Source organism: Eublepharis macularius, chromosome 17, assembly GCF_028583425.1.
Source record: "Eublepharis macularius isolate TG4126 chromosome 17, MPM_Emac_v1.0, whole genome shotgun sequence".
Taxonomy (NCBI): domain Eukaryota; kingdom Metazoa; phylum Chordata; class Lepidosauria; order Squamata; family Eublepharidae; genus Eublepharis; species Eublepharis macularius.
The window spans coordinates 16,241,974-16,261,178 of NC_072806.1; the positions used below are offsets into that span (position 1 = coordinate 16,241,974).

The window sequence follows — 19,205 nt, forward strand, 5'->3', positions numbered from 1 at the left end:
TCTGACAGCAACGCACAGAGAGAAATAGGAAGGAAGACCTGCTCTTCACTCTTCCGCTGTCGGGTCCCTAGTTGTGAGACAAGTGGGATATAAGTGATTCGAACTCGTGTCTTTCCCTCCGTTTTGTCTCAGGTCCTCCAAACAGAGATTCAGAACCTGAAGGATCAAGTGCAAGAGCTGCACCGTGACCTCACCAAGCACCACTCCCTCATCAAGACAGAGATCATGAGCGAGATCTTACAGAAATCCCTTCAAATGGACGTGCAGATCGCTTCCGAGTACTCGTCCGTGGAGATGATGAGGAGCATGTTCGAAGAGGTACAGCTCAGGGATTCATTTCTAGGGAAACTCAGCCCAACGGTGAGTTTCTTGCTTATACCAGGCCAGAGACTGGAGCGGGTATATGCTGAGCTGTGGCTCAGAGGCAAAGAATCTGTTTGGCACGCAGAAGGTCCTAGGTTCGATCCCCAGCATCTCCAGGTAAACGGATCAGGTAGCAGGTAGTGTGAAAGACCTTAGAGTGAGACCCTGGAGAGCAGCTGCCAGTCAGAGTGGACAATACTGACCTTGATAGACCAAGGGCCTGACTCAGCGGAAGGTAGATTTGTGTGCAGTCAGTCAGAAAGAACGTAGGTACAGAATTCAGCTTCCTAAAGGCCAGACAAGGCATGATGGAAGAAACCAGTAAGTGGATCTACTGTGGAATTTGTGATGAAGAAATAGTACATGTGGGACCCCCAAATCAGGTTAGGGGATCATTCTTTCCCCTGCACTGTTTTCTAGGTGCAACCCCCCCATCTATTTACCCTGCAAGGGACAATGTATAGCTGTATACTTTATCCTGGTAGTTTAATAGCTTGCATAATGTATTCTAATTATGGGGAAGGGGAAAGCTCCAAGAAGCGGAGCCTTCCACCTCATCCTCACCCTAATTGCTAGAAATCTTACTCGGCAACTGTACTTGGCTTCTGCGATCTAGCAAGCACTTCCCACACAGCTTCAAGAATTTCTCGGCCACTTTAAGGGCTAGGAACTTGGCCTTTTATTTTCCCAAATGAAACAAGATTCCCACGAAGCTGCATGCTATGGCTTCTCTGTGCATCTGTAGAATCACGATACATGCAGAGCCCTCTGTGCAGATGACTCTAACTTTGTCTTGCAGTCCTGGGAAGAAACCTACCAGCGGGTGGCAAATGAACAAGAGATTTATGAAGGTAAGTGTAACATTTTGGTCTCCCCCCCCCCATGAACCCTGCTCTTTATCGGTGCCTCCCCTCTTTCTCTTGCCAGCATAGCGCTGCCTGAAGGCTCCCTCTGACGCTTCCAGGCTGTTCTCTCTTAAGGCAGCTGCAATTTCTGCAGCCAATGCCAAACAGTAAACTTACGAGTTTGCTTCTCTGCTATGAGAGCCACTGGGCAAAAAGAGTTTCCATAAACAAAGCCCAGACAATCCCCTGACCCTGACATTAACCATTAATGTTAATGGCTAATATTGTTAATGCAGCACAGTGCAGAACAAGGCAGGAACTTGCGGTGCAAAATAGCACAGGCTGGATAATTCACCAGCGTCTATACCGTGCTGAACGAAGATCTTCAATGGATATTTAAAAAAAAAAATCAGCTGGCTACAAAATTTTCTGCAAATCATTTCACTAGAATAATTTCTTACACACCAATAGCAAGCCAGCAGCCTGTTGGTGACAGACCTGTGCTATTTTTACTACACACAAGGAAAGGAACAGAAAGCCGTGTGGCATCTTGAAGACAAACACGCTTCTGATTGCAAGAGCTTTCACAGAAAAAGCCCACGGCGCCCAATGTTCTAATCCACACCGAATCTTGATTTACGAACGCAAGCGGCACCTCCTTCCTACCATCAACGCTCCCTGTTGGTGCTCAAACAAAATCTGGTTCTCTTTTAGGTGCCAAAGTTCCTTTTGCTATTTTTTTTTTTAAACATGGGAGCATTATTTGTTTATGGAGAACCAAAGCAACTTATATCACAGCATTCCCTTCTCCATTTTATTCTCACAACCACCACCCGGTGGAGTAAGTTAGGTGGAGAGTTTGTGGTCTCCCAGGACACGTCCATGGCAGAGGGAGGATTCGTACCTGGGTATCCCAGATCCTAGCCTAACAGTAGTTTCAGGTGGCTAGCCCCTTTGGTCTGTGGTAGAAAAGCAAGATTCGGGTCCAGCAGCACTTTAAAGATCAACTAGATTTCCAGTGTATGAGCTTTCAAGAATCAAAGCTCCCTTTGTCAGACCTGAATCTAGGCGGACACTATAACCGTTACTCCACGCTGGCTCATAGCAGCGGCAGCCCACCCGAAGTGCAACCCTTTTGGCTTGACCGATTTGCATGCCTCTCTCCTCCCTCTTCTAGCTCAGCTGCATGACCTCCTGCAGCTCAAACAAGAAAACAGCTACTTGACTACCATCACCAAACAGATTGCCCCCTACGTCCGCTCCATCGCCAAAGTGAAGGAACGGTTGGAGCCCAGGTAGGAAAGCAAGAGACCGATCTTAGCATGTTCTAGTATAGGGTGGGGTCTGGGAGACGGGGACACCAGCCAGCAGTCCAGGAGACAAGAGGACGATTTGCCATGCAGCTCAACACTCCGTTCAATTAACAGATTAGGCAGAATTATCTACCAGTAGAAAGCCACGGGAGTGGCAAAGGAAACAGTTTCCTTCAACTCGGATGTTCACCTGCCAAAACCCTCTGTCTTGCTTACCTACATGTTCCTGATGTTCAGATTGCAGGAAGCGAAAGAGAAAGACGGCCAGATGGAGAACCTGCTTAACATATACGACGACAGCAGGGCCCTGACAGGTGATGTCCAGCACAGGTATTGCATCAACTTTTGGTAGTAAAGCGCTTCGGTTAGACCTCAGTGTGTTTACACCCCATGAGTAAAGGGATCTCTCCTCTGAAAGAGGAGGTTTACCCCATGAGCATAGTGGATCTCTCCTCTGAAAGATATGTCCGTGTGCAGGAGAGCAGGATATTCACCATCTACTCATTGGACACACCTCCAAATCTACCAGCAGAAACAGCTCAAGGGCTTCAGGGCCCAGTGATGTCACAGCTGCTCACATAGCACTCTTAGGACACTCCACTAGAAATCCCAAAGGTTCCCACCTCCCCACAACTGTCCCCACAAGCAGAAAGGGGTGGGGTGCAGAGATGCGCTGGCCTACCCCCTTGCAACTCCTTCCGTCAGGCAAGGAGCCCTCCCTTGTCCCAGGCACCTATTCTGCTGCTTGAGAGGGCAGGGAAAGGTGAGGGGCAAGTGGACCATTGTGGGGTGGTTTGGGGGAGATTTCTGCCCCCTCAATGCCGCACATTTGAACCTGAAAGGGCCCCACCCAGACAACAGCACCATACTTCACCAGTAGCATTTCCGCCCATCACTGTGAGACGACACTCTCGTTCCTCTTCTTTCTAAGGACCAGCCCGAGCAGTGAAACCACCGAATCCCGAGAGAGACCCTCAGAATCCAAAGCAGAAAACCACGCTCTCAACCCAGCAGCTGAAGATTTGTTGCTGAAAGGCAAAGACTGCTGCAAAAGCCAGCCAAAAGGCCGGGGAGGGGGCACCCCCACAGGTGGCGGCAGCCGATCAGGAGCAGAAGCGGCTCCGGTGTCGAATGCACATGTTTATTAACACTGCGTAGGATTCTGTCTTCAGGACTGGGGGGGGCGCACTCTGTGCTAAACAGCAGCAGTGACGAAACTGATTTGGCACTCAGGTAGCCGAGATTCTGCAATGCTTCTAAATCATGGGCATTTGCAAGATTTCTTGGGCAGAAGTTTTTCCCCTGGAAATAGGGAGGGGCAAACAGCCACACATGGCCCAGCTAACCATCACTGGAAATCTTACGCAGAATTTCTGCCAGCTTCTGAGTTTGTCCCAAGTGTTGCCCACGTAATTGCTATCTCTGTATGGGATAGAACATTTCTTTAAGGGGAAGAGGGAGAATGAAAGGTGGGGTTCTCATGAATCTGCTCTCTTCAACCAATATATGACTTGTATGCTTTAGTGGCACCTGTGTGGACCCCTAAGCCAGGCACATGGGCAAAAGACTAGGCTTGGTTTGTCAACTTCTGGATCGGTGCAGGGAAGTTCAGGTGTCTACGTGGCTGACTTTGGAAGAATAGTCCCTCCTCTTGCTTTTTCCTGGCCTTTGCTGCACTTGCATCGGGGATGGGGAAATTTATGTCTTTGGCATGCACTGAAAGAAGCTTGTAACCTAGTGATATAAAATAGCAATCTCCCCATGTATTTTCACGGCCTGTTCCCCAAGAACTATATATAAAAGTAAATACTGTAAAGTAAATGTCTATAAAAGTAAATACTAAACTGTGTGATGGGGTACATCACTGTACAGTGAGAGAGAACTGTTAACATCTTGGTGCAGGGAGGGAGTCAAAGAATAGTTTAAAGCTTCCATAAGTCTAAAGCACCCATTCACAAAGGACACCCACGCTTTCTGTGCACATCTCATTGCTCTGGCCTTGCTTCCTTCCCAACAGGTTCTGTTGGGGCCTGGCCACAGACATGCAGCAAAAAGAATGCAGGCTGCTACCCACTGCATCTCTGCAGGAGTCTCTGTTACTGGCTTGCCTCTTCCCAGTCAGGTGGTAGGCTCCTCTGACGATGGGGAATCGATATCCCCGCACTGTAGAAATAAAAGGTATTGGTTGTGGAGCGGCTGTCATATTAATTCAGGGGGGAAAAACATGCACAAGTTTGGGAACCACAAGAACAACTGAACAAACGAAAGAATGAGAGAAGGCACACTTGACCCACTGCGATGGAGACTAGCACGCATCTGGCCCAGCATTTGACCTGAAAGCAAAGAATGCCTCCTTTCAACTGTGTCCCAATTGCAGCTGCTGAGAGGCAGAAAAATGGCACCAGCCCCTTTTTAGCACACTTGGCCCTAGGCTGTTTCTCAGAATAGCACGAACACTTTGATTCCTCACACCTCTGTGCTGAAACCAGCACACTTCATAGCGGCTCTCAAAAGGGTCTATTTTTAGAGGGTGCAAGAAAATGAACTCTCCAAACTCAGGAGACCATCAGAGTAGCCATGCTGAATTAGAGCAGTGGCCTGCCTAGCCCAGAATCTTCTTGCTTCCCAACAGAGGCGAGTCAGATGCCGCAGGGAAGCCCACAAAAAGGGCTGGGCTGCCTACAGCTCTCTGCCCTGCTGCCTGCTCCCCAACACCTGACAAGCAGAGGCATTCCAAAGGTCCCGTTTCAGATACCCTGCCTGATTGCCAGCACCAGACCTGTCCTGCAACCCTCTTTTAAATCCATCTAAGCTGATGGCCATCAACACATCTGGTGGCAGCGAGATCCGTAAGTCTACTTGCCACTGTGTGAAGCGGCACTTTGTTTCCTCCACCTTAAAGGAACTCCTTTATCAGCTTCCCAGGCTGGCCCCAAATTCTAAGTATTGAGAGAGAGGAAGAGAAGTTTCTCTTTCCGTTTTATCTATAGAATGCTTTTATCTAAACTTCAGAGAAGCCAGGAACTGTGTTACACTGTAAGTCAGAAGCAATCACAGAGCCGTGACTCATGCAGAGATTTGGCGAGCATTCTCTGTGGACAAGTATTTTGAGGTGAAAGGACCTTCCCCCCCCCTTCCACACCCCATGTTTGGAATCACTAATCTAGTATGTAGGAAGTTAGAAGATTGAGACTGAAAGAATAGGAATTACAAGATGTCCATCCATGTCGCATTCCACTTCCTTCTAGGCCCATAATTATCAAAGAAGTTTCTCCAAACTGTTCTTTAAAAGAAAATATATCACCCATGCGTAAACCAGGTGTAATTTTTTATTTGAGGAAAGGAAAAAAATATTGTCTATGTATGCAAAAGAAAAGACTTAAAAATATTTTTATTACTCTTAAATAGAGGTGAATAGGGGGAGGAAATGGACCAGTCTTCCATGTGTTGGGTCTCAGGTGGCTGCTTCAAACAGCTTTGAGAGCAAACTTTCATCTCACAGCTTTGTACAGCACAAAACAAACGCACCCGGCAGTGTACAAGGAAAGTCTCTGGATGTTCCCCAGGAAACAGAAACTGTCTCTGTATGGTACAGCACAGTAAAGAATGAGGGAAGGGACCAAAAAAGGGCCAAGCTCCCAACTTTTAAAAACAAAATTCTGTACCCAGCCAAGACAAACCACACACATAAGAACATAAGCAAAGCCATGTTGGATCAGGCCAGTGGCCCATCCAGTCCAACATTCTGTCACACACAGTGGCTAGAAATCCAGTGCCATCTAAAGGACTGTCAGTGAGGCCAGGACACCAGAAGCCCTCCCACTGCCTTCCTTCCAGCACCAAGACAACAGAGCACCACCTCCCCACAAAGAGAATACCACACCAAGAAAAGCTGCATTCTGCACCCTGCAGAAAGTGGGTAAACTGAAGCAAATGTGCACCTTTCATCTCATTTGGTATTGTTTCTTCTACAATTTGTTAATATGTTGGACAATTTATTCTGCCAGTCTTGGAGAGAAGGAAAGTAGGGCTCTAATGTCCACACCACCACCACCCATAACTACAGATAATCATTCTAACCACCCACCTACTGAGAACTTGCAGGCGCTGGCCATCCCGGTGACTCAAACAAGAGTCAATCCACATAGAAGGAAGCGGGACTTACCAAGTTTCCAAGCAATCCTGCCTTATGGTAAACTCCTTCATGGGTCTGATCCCATAGGTAAAACTAGAATCCTATCATATCTAGGATGATGCTTTAACATTGCTGATGTTTTTATGCTGATGGGTATCTCGCTGAATGGTAGCATATAAAATTTCCTTACATGAAAAAGGTCTACGCTCTTGTTCCACTACAAAGCCCCATTTAGCTGTGGTGCAGCGAGCATCATCCAGCGAGCTGTGACAATAATGATGCCCTTTGACAGAATACAGGTGGCTTGAAATGCAGTGTGTGTGTGTGGGGGGGTTGCCTCCTCCCAAATTGCATAGCTACGCTGGGGTCTTTTGTGTGCATATGAAGGCATGCTCCACCTCTTGTTTCTTCATTAGGTTTCTGAACTGAACAGTTATCCCCCGTAACAATACTTGCTCTGTCTCAGCAGTAAAGAAATTCATCTACCCAGCTATCGCTAAATTGGAACAGCGGGGGACAACAGAATTCCAAAGAGTTTGTCCTTCGTTTGAACGAAACAGAAGTGACTCAACCCTATTAATATTTATGATTTACTTCTTTTAAATCCTGCCCTTCTCCCCAATGGGGACACAAAGCAGCTTACATCCTCCCCTCCTCTATTTTATCCTCACAACCACCCTATGAGGTAGGTTAGGCTGAGAGTGTGACTGGCCTAAGACGTGATGAAGTAGGATTTTTTAAAATTAGCAGCAGCAAAACAATAATGAAAATACTCAGAAGCAAAACTGGGACTTCTTAAGCATCTGTAGCTAGAGGCAACTTGTATGGGTAAATATAACAAAAAATGGTTAATTTGCTAAGCTTTCAAGAAGGCGCACTAAGAAATATGGAAGGTTTAAGACTATCAGGACTTGCCAAAAATGGCAAGGTAAAGATTTTGCTGAGCGGCACGGAGGGCAATCTAAACTCCCCTCTGTCTGGAGATCAGGGGGTGGGGCTACCAGCCATGTGACCATTTTCAAGAGGTTCTGGAACTCCATTCCCCCGCGTTCCCCCTGAAAAAAAGCCCTGGTCTTCACCATGTGACTGGTACGCTGCTTTTTGTGGCTGTGCCTACCACACTGTGTCAGAAGTCCAAAGGTGTCAGCGGGCTCAAAGAGGGTGGGGCAAATAAACCAGAGGTGGGCAAACTTCTGTGTGCCCCCACCCCTAATTTAATCCTCAAGATGCTTCACAGTGATAACTGCATCGGCAGCCCAATCAAGGGCAGGTCTCCTAGTTGGGCACCAGCATTTCCAGTTTCCAGCGCCGGCAGAGCAACAACCAGCTCCTGACTTGAAGCCCTCGAAAACAGGTGGAGATCCGGTGACACTCGAGGTGAACCATTTGCCCACCCTGGTTAGCCATGGAGATCAAGGCAGCTATGATTAAAGTCAAACTGTCTTGAGGTGTAGCAGCAGATACAACCCCAGGCTTTGATGAGGAAGGTACGTACTCTGCTTGAAGAAGGCCCCCTGTTCATTTTGCTCCCAGGGGATCCTTTTGCAAGTGGAAAGCGGAGACACACTTTGCCAAGGTGCTGCCAACTAGAGCAGACAATACTCGGCTGCACGGGCCAATCATCTGACGGTGTAAGGCAGCTTCCTATGATGCTATTTCAGAAGATTGACCATATGTGCTGGCAGAAGCTTTCCTCTCATTCAAATGCCATCAACCCAAGCGGAAACACGCGGCCACCGAAGTGTGAATTCATTCCGCACAGAAGCTCGATCAAAGTGGCTTTTAAGAGCAGCCTTGCTTGTTCACAGAAAACTAAACGGAGCCTCTTTGAGATGTCCTGATTTTCAGAACTGCCAAAAAATCACTGCCTGGGATGGGTGGATGAGCTTTTTGGCCTAAGGGTTTAATCTAGGCGTCTGCCCGCTTTTGAGGTCTCTGAGACGAACGCACAATCTTCCTGTTTGCAGCACTGGCAGATGCTGGTAATAGGAACAGGAAAAGCTGGCTTTTAACTTGGAGCCCTCAAAAATGGGCAGAGACCCAAATCCGGCTCTCTCTCCAACTCTGCTGTTCTTAACGGCCCAAGAAATGTTTAATTTTTCTTCTTTGGCAGCCTCAAGCCATGAGTCAATGCTGCAAACTGGCAGGCCAATGCTTGTGACAACATGTTCAGTGGCTTGAGACCCTGCAGGCCACGTGTGTCTCTTGGGCTATAATCTGCCCACCGCTGGCTCAGAAGAACCAGACTGTGAACTGTGCGCTTGTCTCCAGCTACAATTAACCTGGCCTCGCATTAAGATTAAAGAATTAAGGTCGTTGCTACTTTTGTGCTGTCCGGCCGAAAGAAGTCAAATGCTCAAGATTCTCTTTGCTGCTCTCACGCTGAGAAAGATTTCTAGTTCACATTGCAAAATACAAGAGATAATACCTCACAGTCTCCTTTCCCGAAGAAGAATTTACCCTTGCAGCAAGTTGCACCTTATCCATGATTTATTGAGGTACCTTGGATAGAGACACCAGAAAGAGAAGAGGACAAAAAAAAACCTCTCTTTCAAAAAGACATTTGGTAGCATCCAGATCAGACGCACGCATCATACCGAAACAAGACCTTAAAAACGGACCCTACCACAGAACCCAGATTCGCACGTAATTGCTTAGAACAAGATGCAGACCGAAGTAGCCCAAACTTAGTCTGCTGTGTCAAGTACAGAACAGGACAGAACGAGGGCCCGTGCCCCAGAACAATTTTCCACCAGAATACATCCGGGAAGAAATATCCAGGAAGCCACACTGTGCGGGAATTGGGGATGGTGCAAGTTTTCTGTTAAAAACAGACACACCCTTCCCATTTGACACGTGAACACAGGCAGACATATAAATCAACACACACAGCTCCCTGTGTCGGTGATCTTCGATTCTTCTGCAAATACCGAAGCGGCAGCAGACGTTTTCTAGGCATCCAAAGGACGAGGCTGCCAGTCTACGTCAGCTTGCTTCCCAACACTAAGGACTTTACATTTTAAAAAAACCAGGCAGCCTGTAACGGGGCAGGGACAGAGGCCATGAGGCTGTGCAAATACTGAAGGGCCATGGCATCTGGTGCCGGCTGCAGCACCCAAACAATCATAGAAAGAGAGAAAATTTCTTACTCTTCTGACTGCAAAATGTGACTGAAACAGGTATGGGCTGTGCGGGATGAATGCTCAAAAGACAGAGGTGGCGAAGATTAAGATTTCTAAGGGCTGGAAAGTGGAGCAAGCCGTTAAGTGGCTAGAGTTGTCCCATAACTAAATTTTGCAAAGCAGTAAAAACCGCAGCATAAGACAAAGTTTGCACACTGCATTATGCATACAGGCTGCAGAATTCTTCTTTTCTTGGTGCTTAAATTTTTTTTTAAAAGTGCGCACAGTACTAACGGCAAGTGGCCTCATTTCCTTCTCCTGGAAGCATTTCAAATTGACAATGAAGGGGGGGAAAACAAACAGAATGTGAAATGGAATATTGCAGAGTAAAAATTGTGAGAAGAGGAAGCAGCGCATCTCTGGGATCCACAAAATTCAACAGGCCCATGAGATTTTTCCTCCACAATGTCTTCAAACTTTAATAACTAAGAAGTGTGAACATCTGAGAAGCTTGAGAAATCAGCAAAGTTGAAGGGAATGGCAACTAGGCCAACAATAGATGGATCATGACCAAAACAGCTTTGGCCAGCCTCAACCTAAAGCCACGTTTTAACGATAAAAGGTTAATAAAACCACGAAAACACGAAGCTACTCTTTGGTATACAACATGAACAAAAGTGTGCTCTGAGAAACCTGAAAGGAAAAATAAAAAGTCTGTCCCTCTTGCTCAGGCAAAGGCATGATTTCTATCCCCTCCCCGCACAAAAATATTAATAAAAATTGCCAAAACAATTAAGCTCCATTATGGGCAAAGACGTTCTTACCAGCCCAGTTCTTAATACCTATAAAATCCTGCAAACATGAGGACAGTGTTGTCCTTTAGAGAACCAGATTTTAAGCTTCTGCAGAAATTAAAAGCTGAAAAGTAAGACGGAGGCAGGGAGGGTGCTTGTAACCAGACATGTGGCTATGAGACAAGTTTTTTCCCCGACAGGTTGGTCATGGACAGAACGACAGCAATGAAAAACAGAGCAGGACAACATGAAATTTAAATGCAGAGAAATACTTTTCATTCATTGGTGAGGTGTAATGGAGGTCTGGCTTTATGGCATTTAAGAAAACCCATTTTGACTGGGAGGGAAACGTCTTTGTGCAGTGGCAACAATCTCTTAGGCTAACATTATTCTAGAAGTGATTTTAAAGGGGTCATGCGTTCGAGAGGGTCGAATTGCTGCAAGCCTCCGCCCCACTTTGGGAGAGTTCTTTGAAATCAAAGGGCTTGTGGCATCGGGCCCAGAATTTAAAGTCTTTTAGAAGGGGGGGGGGGAATAATCCAAAAAAGTTTTTTAAAGAGTTTTTGCCAGAAAGGTGAGACTCCTATGCAGACCCCCTTCCAGATACTGAAAGTGCAAGCCATTCCTTAAAAACAACCTGCCAGGATGCATTTCAGCCCATCAGAGCTGCCTGTGGCGCAGCGATGACCTTTTTTGCTTAAAAAAATAAAACTCAGCCTTGTGACTGGGGCTTGACAGTTCAGTGCAGCTTTGAGAATCCAGAAAGACTTCCTCTAGTTGGAACTAAGGTGGAGTGAGTGCCTGAGCTTCCACGTAGCCCTTAACAAGCCTCCAGGCAAGTCACTGCTAAGTATTAAAACTGACCGCTCCTGTACCAGCGGGGCACATGGCGCCATTCCCTATGCAGTCCTCCAGCCCAGAGCTATGCGTTCCCTTATTCCATTCGAGGCTCGTCTCACGCTCTCATAGTTCCACTTTAACCCCCTTGATGAATGGCAGACCTGTTGGCACCCGTCTTTTATATGCCAGATACTCTTCCCCAAAGAAATGGATCAGCGTCATCTCCTCCTCTTCTATCCGTTCTCGGAAGAAGCGCCAGGAAACCAGAGTGTAGCCCATCATGCAGACAGGATTACAGAGCAGGATCTAGAGCAAAAATAATGAAAGGGATATGGGCTAAGGTTTTAGGAGGGAAAGAAACCATGCCTTGGCTGCCTGGAAGACTAAGAACCCAGAAGGAGAACTCAGGAAGGGTCTTCTGCTACCAAGAGTTGGAAAAAAATTATCTAGAATGATTAAGAATTGCATCCAGCAACTTGAGACAAATTTGAAATGCTTTATATGCAAGGACTTGTGTCAAAGCAGGGCTAAATTAGCATCCGTCTTCCTGACATGTTGGCTTTCCATTCCACCTTGGAATGCTGGAAGAAAGTGTGTTACTTGGACATAAAAAGACTCATACAGTCACAATAGAGCTAGCAGAATATGGTATGAAATTTGATAACATTTTAAATATTAACCTGTTCAGCAAGGTATCATCAGACACATCCCAGCATGTTAATTGAGGACAAACGTAATCACTTTTAAACAATAAACATATGCTTGAAAAATATATCCCATATGCCCACATCAGATACTCAGGAGTTAACTAATGCCGTAGACAGTCCTCAATAAAAATCTTCAAAGTACACATTCTCAGAGTGCAAAGCTTCGTCTTGAGAAAGTATTTAACTCATTACAAAAGAAAAGATATTTCGCAGGGGAATTTTTTTAGCCATGTCCAAAATTTCCAGTGTGTTCATTTGAAAAGTTAAAAAAGCCTTCAGTTAAAAAAAAAAAAAGCTTTTCCTGTAGGTTTTCATTCCCCCCAGTCTTTCACATCTATTAATGCAATATTAACTTCCTTGACAATAAGCTGTTAAGAAATGAAAAAAAATTAAATATGATTTCTTCCGTCTACCTGTGCTAAATTCTAAGCCAACCACACTTCCTTACATTTCTCATGAGAACAATGAGAAGGAGGCCAAGGACTGAAAAATGTTGCACGTTACCTGGGTACCGATACTCCAGTAAAACCATCCGACGTAAGAAGGGTGACGGAACCATCCGTAGACGCCCTTGGTCACCAGAGTGTGTGAATCTGATTTTTCATTCTGAACAATGTGGTTAAAATTGGAGCCAGCTGTGAGCATAGCGGCTTTCCTCAGGCAGTCCCCAAAAACCACCATCAGCAGCCCTGCAGAGCTCAACCAGGTGATCTGTTTCATTTCTGCAGACAAATAAGCACAGCTTAGGATGTGGCAACACTGATCAGGGAATTTCTGTAATAGTAAAAAGATAAAGGCAGTCCCCTGTGCAAGCACCGAGTCATTACTCACCCATGGGGCGAGATCGCATCACGACATTTTCTTGGCAGACTTTTTTTACAGGGTGGTTTGCCATTGCCTTCCCCAGTCATCTACACTTTACCCCCCAGGAAACTGGGTACTCATTTTACCGACCTTGGAAGGATGGAAGGCTGAGTCAACCTTGAGCCGGCTACTTGAACCCGGTTTCCGCCAGGATCGAACTCAGATCGTGAGCAGAGCTTGGGCTGCAGTACTGCAGCTTACCACTCTGCGCCAGGAAGTAAAATGGGTTTATTGTTTACAGAATAAGCCCGTAACACAGTCACCAGTTCAGGCAGAAATGTGTAAGGACCAGTTACATCTGAGAGCCTTATATACTCTAATATCAGTTGTTTGCAGAATAAGAGATCAAAAGGTTAGTATAAACACCCTGTCGGAATGACGCGAACACCCCGTCAGAGTGATGCAAAATGATGCATTTCCCAGAGAACATGACATCTGACAAGCTTGAGTGACAATTCATACAAACATTTGAGAAGCTGGAGCCATATATCTGATATCCTCTTGGGAAAGGAATGCATTCAAACTCTTGAAACAGTCGTGTACATATTTCACAATCCACCAGACATTAAACAGGGTGGAGCAAGGTGGCCAGCTACCAATATAGGGGGACAACACACACACACCTGGCAGGAGGCCAGTTTGGTGACCCACCCGCTTCAACCACCATATGCCTGGAAGAACGTCTGTCTTGCAGGCCTGGTGAAAAAATAATAAATCTAATGGGGCCCAAGTTTCTACAGATAGAGAGTTCCACCAGGCTGATGCCAGGGCCGAAAAAGCCCTGATCCTGGATAAGGCAAGGCAAGGCAAACCTCCCTAGGGCCAGCGACCACCAGCAGATCATGTACATGAAGAGCTTGAAAAACAGTTTGCAAGGGTTCAGCATCCTGCCACTTTTTGACATCCAAAAAGTTTCCTAGCTCTTTACATCTTTCATTAATACCATCCCTCACCACCCCAGCATGGCGGGAGACTACATTTGATGATTGGAATTCTAAACTAGAAATTCTAGTCCGTAACAAGTTCCACCACAATAAACATACCGGGTCTTAAGAAGTCACAAGGCTTGTAATTGAGAGACCTTTGCTTCCCAGAGTTCTGTTTCTCTCAAATGGCTACTGACCTGGAAAAATGAATTTCTCCACGGTGAACTCCACCCACGAGGAAAGTGCAGCCACATTATACTCAAAACTGTGGTTGAGCAAGAAAGAGTCCAAAGACAAACTTCTGGGGTTGTTTATGGCTGTCACCAAGTATTCAGAATAATGAAAGACAGACAGAGAGCACATGTACCTGAGAAAAGACCAAAACAGGGACACTTATATTGGACACAAAACCCTTTGATCAATTCTTGCCATCTCTTACTTACAATAATAATAACAACATTCGATTTATATACCACCCTTCAGGACAACTTAACGCCCAGAGCGGTTTACAAAGTATGTTATTATTATCCCGTGCGTGGGGCTGAGAGAGCTCTGAGAGAGCTTCAAGCAGAGGAGTGGGGAATCAAACCCAGCTCTCCAGATCAGAGTCCTGCTGCTCTTAACCACTACACCAAACTGGCTTATTGGGTTGGATCCGCACTAAGTTTTCCAACAGCAGAATGAAACTTTCCTGCCTCCTTCCTCCGACTGATCCCCACAAAATGCTGCTCCTAGGGGACCCTGAGGAATGACTTAAATCAGGCCTGCAGCAGAAGGAAGAATAAGCAGAAGCTGCTGATTTAGTCTGGAGCCAACCTATTATTTACTAAAATTATTTCTAAGCCCCGCACAGAGGGTTATTTAAATAACAACGAGGTCCTTGCCACAGTGGATACAGTTGGTTCTGTTCCCAAAGATGACTGAATCGTGCAGAGCACAGGAACTGCATCATGGGTCACACTGGAAAACCCAAAAGACCAGAGAAGAAAGACGCAAGGGTTCCTGTTCGACCCCTCTGCCCACAGAGGATCATAGCCAGGCACATATTCATCAGAGGGGAACGGGGACGACCACAGAGATTCCAAGTAGTAAGAAAATGCAGGAACGGGGAAAAAACCCGGATAGAAAACCTCAATGCCCAGAATGTCCGTGTCTTTTTCTGTGTTTTGGGGTTCTGTTGTTATATGTACACCAGGAAGTGCTACTCTCTCACCAGCCGAAATGCTTCCATGAAGATTGTCCAAAGCTGAGCAACAAGCCGCACCCAAAGGCAAAGCCCAAGAAGCATGCACGGATGGCGATCTGAAAGGCAAAGGCATGTGGTCAGGAGAAGCATGCCACAGCTTCCGGGGAGCGTCAGGGAGGAAATGTTGCTTTCCCGTAAGTCACCAGTTGCATTTGGAGACAGACTGGCAGTGTTCTCTCTCTCTCTCTCTCTCTCTCTCTCTCTCTCTCTCTCTCTCTCTCTCTCTCTCTCGCACTCTGCAGAATGCGATGAGACAACTGGCAGCTCGTGAGCCAAAAATGACCTTGGTGAGGGAAGAGGCCTGGTCCCCAACTGCTAATCCAGAAGCAAAATAGCAACACCAACAACAACAACATTCGATTTATATACCACCTTTCAGGACAACTTAATACCCACTCAGAGTGGTTTACAAAGTGTGTCCTAAAACAGGAGAGAGATGTTCCTGTCAGCCAGCCCCTGAAAATAATCATTCTGTTTCATTCTGAACCATTTTTTAAAAACTTCTTGTTCTTAAAGTCTTATTAGCGGCTTAAGCCTGTATGGGAAAAGGTAAGATACAAAGTTTTTAAAACAAGTTTTGTAAAAAAAAAAAAATTAAGCCTTAAAAAGTGACTTGGAAAATAATAATATTGAATAACATTCACTTTATATACTGCCCTTCAGAACAACTTGTCGCCCACTCAGAGGGGTTTACAAAGTGTGTTATTATTATCCTCACAACAATCACCCTGTGGGTGGGGCTGAGAGAGTTCCAAGAAGCTGTGACTGATCCAAGGGGTCACCCAGCTGGCTTCAAGCAGAGGAGTCGGGAATCAAACCCGGCTCTCCAGATTAGACGTTCTACTAGACTCTTGCTCTTTTCTTATGATATGTCCATGTTCTTATTGTTCTGTTTTTCTAATCTAGCAATCCAATTTTATGACACTGTTTATCATATGTCTTCTTGAAACATTTTTTCACTCTCCAGTTCCCTGTTGCTTAGTGCTTAACATGGACTTGGATGAAGTGCACCCCCCCACACACACACACACACGCACACTTTTGTTGCATGCTTCACACCTGAACTGATGGGGAAAAAACAGAAGCACTCAAAAGCCTCAATTTATGGGATAGCCTGCATGAGGATGTCAGCAAAAGCTTCCACTCACCTGACTTTCTGCAAACTCTGCAAAACTGAATTATTCAGGAGGGATTTCTACTCAGATTATACAGCTGTGTCGTAAGAAATAGTTCAACCAGAGAGACAGGGACTATAGACTATGCTAATGGGTACTGTCTGCTGAAGTAGATATACTCCTACTGGGTAGTTTCTATGTTGCTTAAGATTTCACATTAGTTAGTTTTGCTCTGTTTCTGAAAGCTTTCATCTCAGCGTGTCAGCTTTAGGCTTGTGTTCAAATTTTCTGCTGCCACACCCTATTGTGCCTGTTTTCACTGAACGTCATAACTGCAGATCATGTTGTGCTTTGTTCAGTGAGTATCCAAGCTGTTGATTATATTGTATTCAATTGCAGTGTAAACGAACTTGGGTCTCAGTGAGAAAGGCACACTATAAATAAATTACACAAATATTTATAGATCAAGATGAATAACCCTGTTAGTCTGTAGCAGCAGAAAAGAGCAAGAGTCCAGTAGAACCTATAAGACTAACCAAACTTCTGGTAGGGTAAGAGCTGATTTCTCCACACCTACTACCCCTCTGCATATCTGACCTAATCCAATCATGCCTGATATTGCCATTCACCAACTTTTGTCATTTACCTGCTATTGTCATTTGGCATCTGAGATCATTCCACTCCCCGAGATATAAGGACTCACATTCTAGCTGTATCTGAAGAAGTGAGCTGTGATTCACAAAAGCTCCTCCCCTACCACAAATTTTGTTAGTCTTACAGGACTGGACTCTTGCTCTTTTCTACTGCTACAGACAGACTAACACGGTTATCCATTTTGATCTATAGATAAATAAAAATAAAGTATCTCTCATCCTCCAATTTTATGCTTAACTTGCAACCTGAAAAAAGACTCCCGTGGCTGCAAACCTGAAAACACGTTCCTGGGAGTAAATCCCATTGCATAAAAGGTTTGCTTCCGAGTAGACCTGTTTTGGCGTGCAGTCTAAAGCTCTTTTCATGCTTAACACACAGCCCGATGAAGAATTCTGTGGCCCTCCAAAGTTTACAGTCAAGTTTTATAACATTTTAGCGGATCCTAATAGGGCAAAAAAAGAATCCTACCAGGATGCACTGCTAGGCTTTCCTCAATGGGAGGAGGAGCCGAGAGAGACCCCGCCCCTTTCCTCTCCCGAGCCGAGTGACCGCGCCCCCTCCTCGCTCTGAGCCACGCCCCTCACCTGATACATCCCGCCCGGCGCTCGTCCCCAGCCCAGCAAGAGGGCGGCGTTGATACCCGCCACATGAAGCGCCAGCGCCACCCGGCCTTGGATGCCGGGTCCGGATAGCAGCGCCGGCGGAGGAGCAGAGAGCAGCAGCGGGACGGCGGCCACGGAACCGCCCAGCACGAAGGCGGTCAGGCTGGTGCGCGCCTCGGCGCCGCCACCGCCGGCCATGGCGGCCTCTCACGGGCCGCCCCGCTGAGTTCTCGCGAGAGGTGCGCGCGCCTCCTCTCGTCTCTCACAACGCCCAGGCTCCAGCCATAGAGAGGGCGATGCCAGAGCTGCCCACTCTCCCCGCCTTCCGGTCCGTGTTAGCTTCTTGACTGTTTCGCTTGTTGTAACCTTTCTATTTTCTATTTTCTCTTTTTCCTCACTTACTTTTAATGGGTTCGGCGCATAGGTTAAAACTCAAGAGGCTGAAAAAGCAGCATGTAAATATTTCCAATAAAGAATGGCCACTAAGTAGGGGTGCCAGCCTCCAGGTGGGACCTGGCGATCTGGAACAAGAACAACAATAAATATGTTATATACCACTGTTCTAGACAGATTACTGCCTCGCTCCTTCCAGTGCCAGCTCCCCAGCTGTATTGCGGGGTTAATAATAACACTGATTTTGTTCACTGCTCTGAGTGGGGCACTAATTTGTCTAGAAGAGCAGTATATAGGCACAGTTGTTATTAGAACAGTGAACAAAGTCAGTGGTGCTATTAACCCTACAATGCAGTTGGGTTGCTGGGGCTGAGAGGAGTGGCTTATCCAAGGTCACCTGCTAAACTCATGGCAGTGGTGGGATTTGAACCAGCAGAGTGCTGATTTGCAGACCAACCATTTAACCGCTATGCAGTTCCCCTGCAGAAAATGACTGCTTTGGAGGATAGACTGGCATTTTCCCCATTGAGATCTCTCCCTAGACTCCACCCTTAAATCTCCAGGAATTTCTCAACCTATAGTTGGCAACCCAAATAATCAGCCAGTTAGGAAACCACTACAGAGACATGGCATATGAAAACTAAGAATATCCTGAACTTTTAATACGACAGATAGATCAAGGTGGGTAGCCGTGTTTGTCTGTAGCAATAGAAAAGAGCACGAATCCAGTAGCGCCGCCCCATAAAACTAAAATTTGTGGTAGGGTATGATTTTGTGAGTCTTGTAGGTGCTACTGAACTCTTGCTCTTTTAATAGGGCAGTGAGATCATTTATATATAGGTTCAGAACATAGGCAACTGTGGTATGCCCAATTTTTATTTAATTGCTTTCTGATCAATAGCCACCTTCTCTTTTGCACAGTCAGCTCAGAGACAAGAAGTTGCTTCTTAGGATTCCCCAACAACCATATCACTGGCATCATAACAACAGAGAATCCCTTACTTTCGAGAGAAATAGAGCACAGTCTCCCACAGAACCTCCCTGCTCAGAGAGGCATTGAGTGATGTGGAGGCGTGAGGGACATTGTGTTCTGTACCACTGATGGGCTCCAGCTGATGTTTGCTGACATGGTTAGGAGCCTAGACATCGCACTGGATCCAGTACTATTACTAGAAAAGGAAGTTAATGCAGCTGTAAACATGGCATCCTAGCAACTTCATTTAGTCCACAAGATGGCCCGCTCACTGTTTTGATTCACCTGATCTGGCTACTATGTGGATCTCTGC

At 46.1% G+C, this 19,205-nt stretch overlaps 2 protein-coding genes across 2 annotated transcripts in view; one reads left to right on the forward strand and one right to left on the reverse strand.

The window, feature by feature from the left end:
- Positions 1-4,599, forward strand: part of RNF207 (ring finger protein 207) — a 36,003-nt gene extending 31,404 nt beyond the window's left edge. Inside the window, exons 14-18 of the mRNA XM_055001634.1 lie at positions 133-318; positions 1,163-1,214; positions 2,386-2,503; positions 2,759-2,851; positions 3,453-4,599. Coding sequence (XP_054857609.1) covers positions 133-318; positions 1,163-1,214; positions 2,386-2,503; positions 2,759-2,851; positions 3,453-3,669 — 666 coding nt within the window. The 3' untranslated portion in view covers positions 3,670-4,599. The remainder of the gene's footprint in view (positions 1-132; positions 319-1,162; positions 1,215-2,385; positions 2,504-2,758; positions 2,852-3,452) is intronic.
- A 1,232-nt stretch (positions 4,600-5,831) lies between these two features.
- ICMT (isoprenylcysteine carboxyl methyltransferase) lies at positions 5,832-17,733 on the reverse strand. The gene is made up of 5 exons (XM_055001422.1): positions 17,509-17,733; positions 15,123-15,211; positions 14,107-14,276; positions 12,624-12,841; positions 5,832-11,718 (listed from the first exon to the last, which is right to left on the reverse strand). The coding sequence occupies exons 1-5, from the start codon at positions 17,722-17,724 to the stop codon at positions 11,536-11,538; spliced, it is 876 nt and encodes a 291-aa protein (XP_054857397.1). The 5' UTR covers positions 17,725-17,733; the 3' UTR covers positions 5,832-11,535.
- Positions 17,734-19,205: the final 1,472 nt, after the last annotated feature.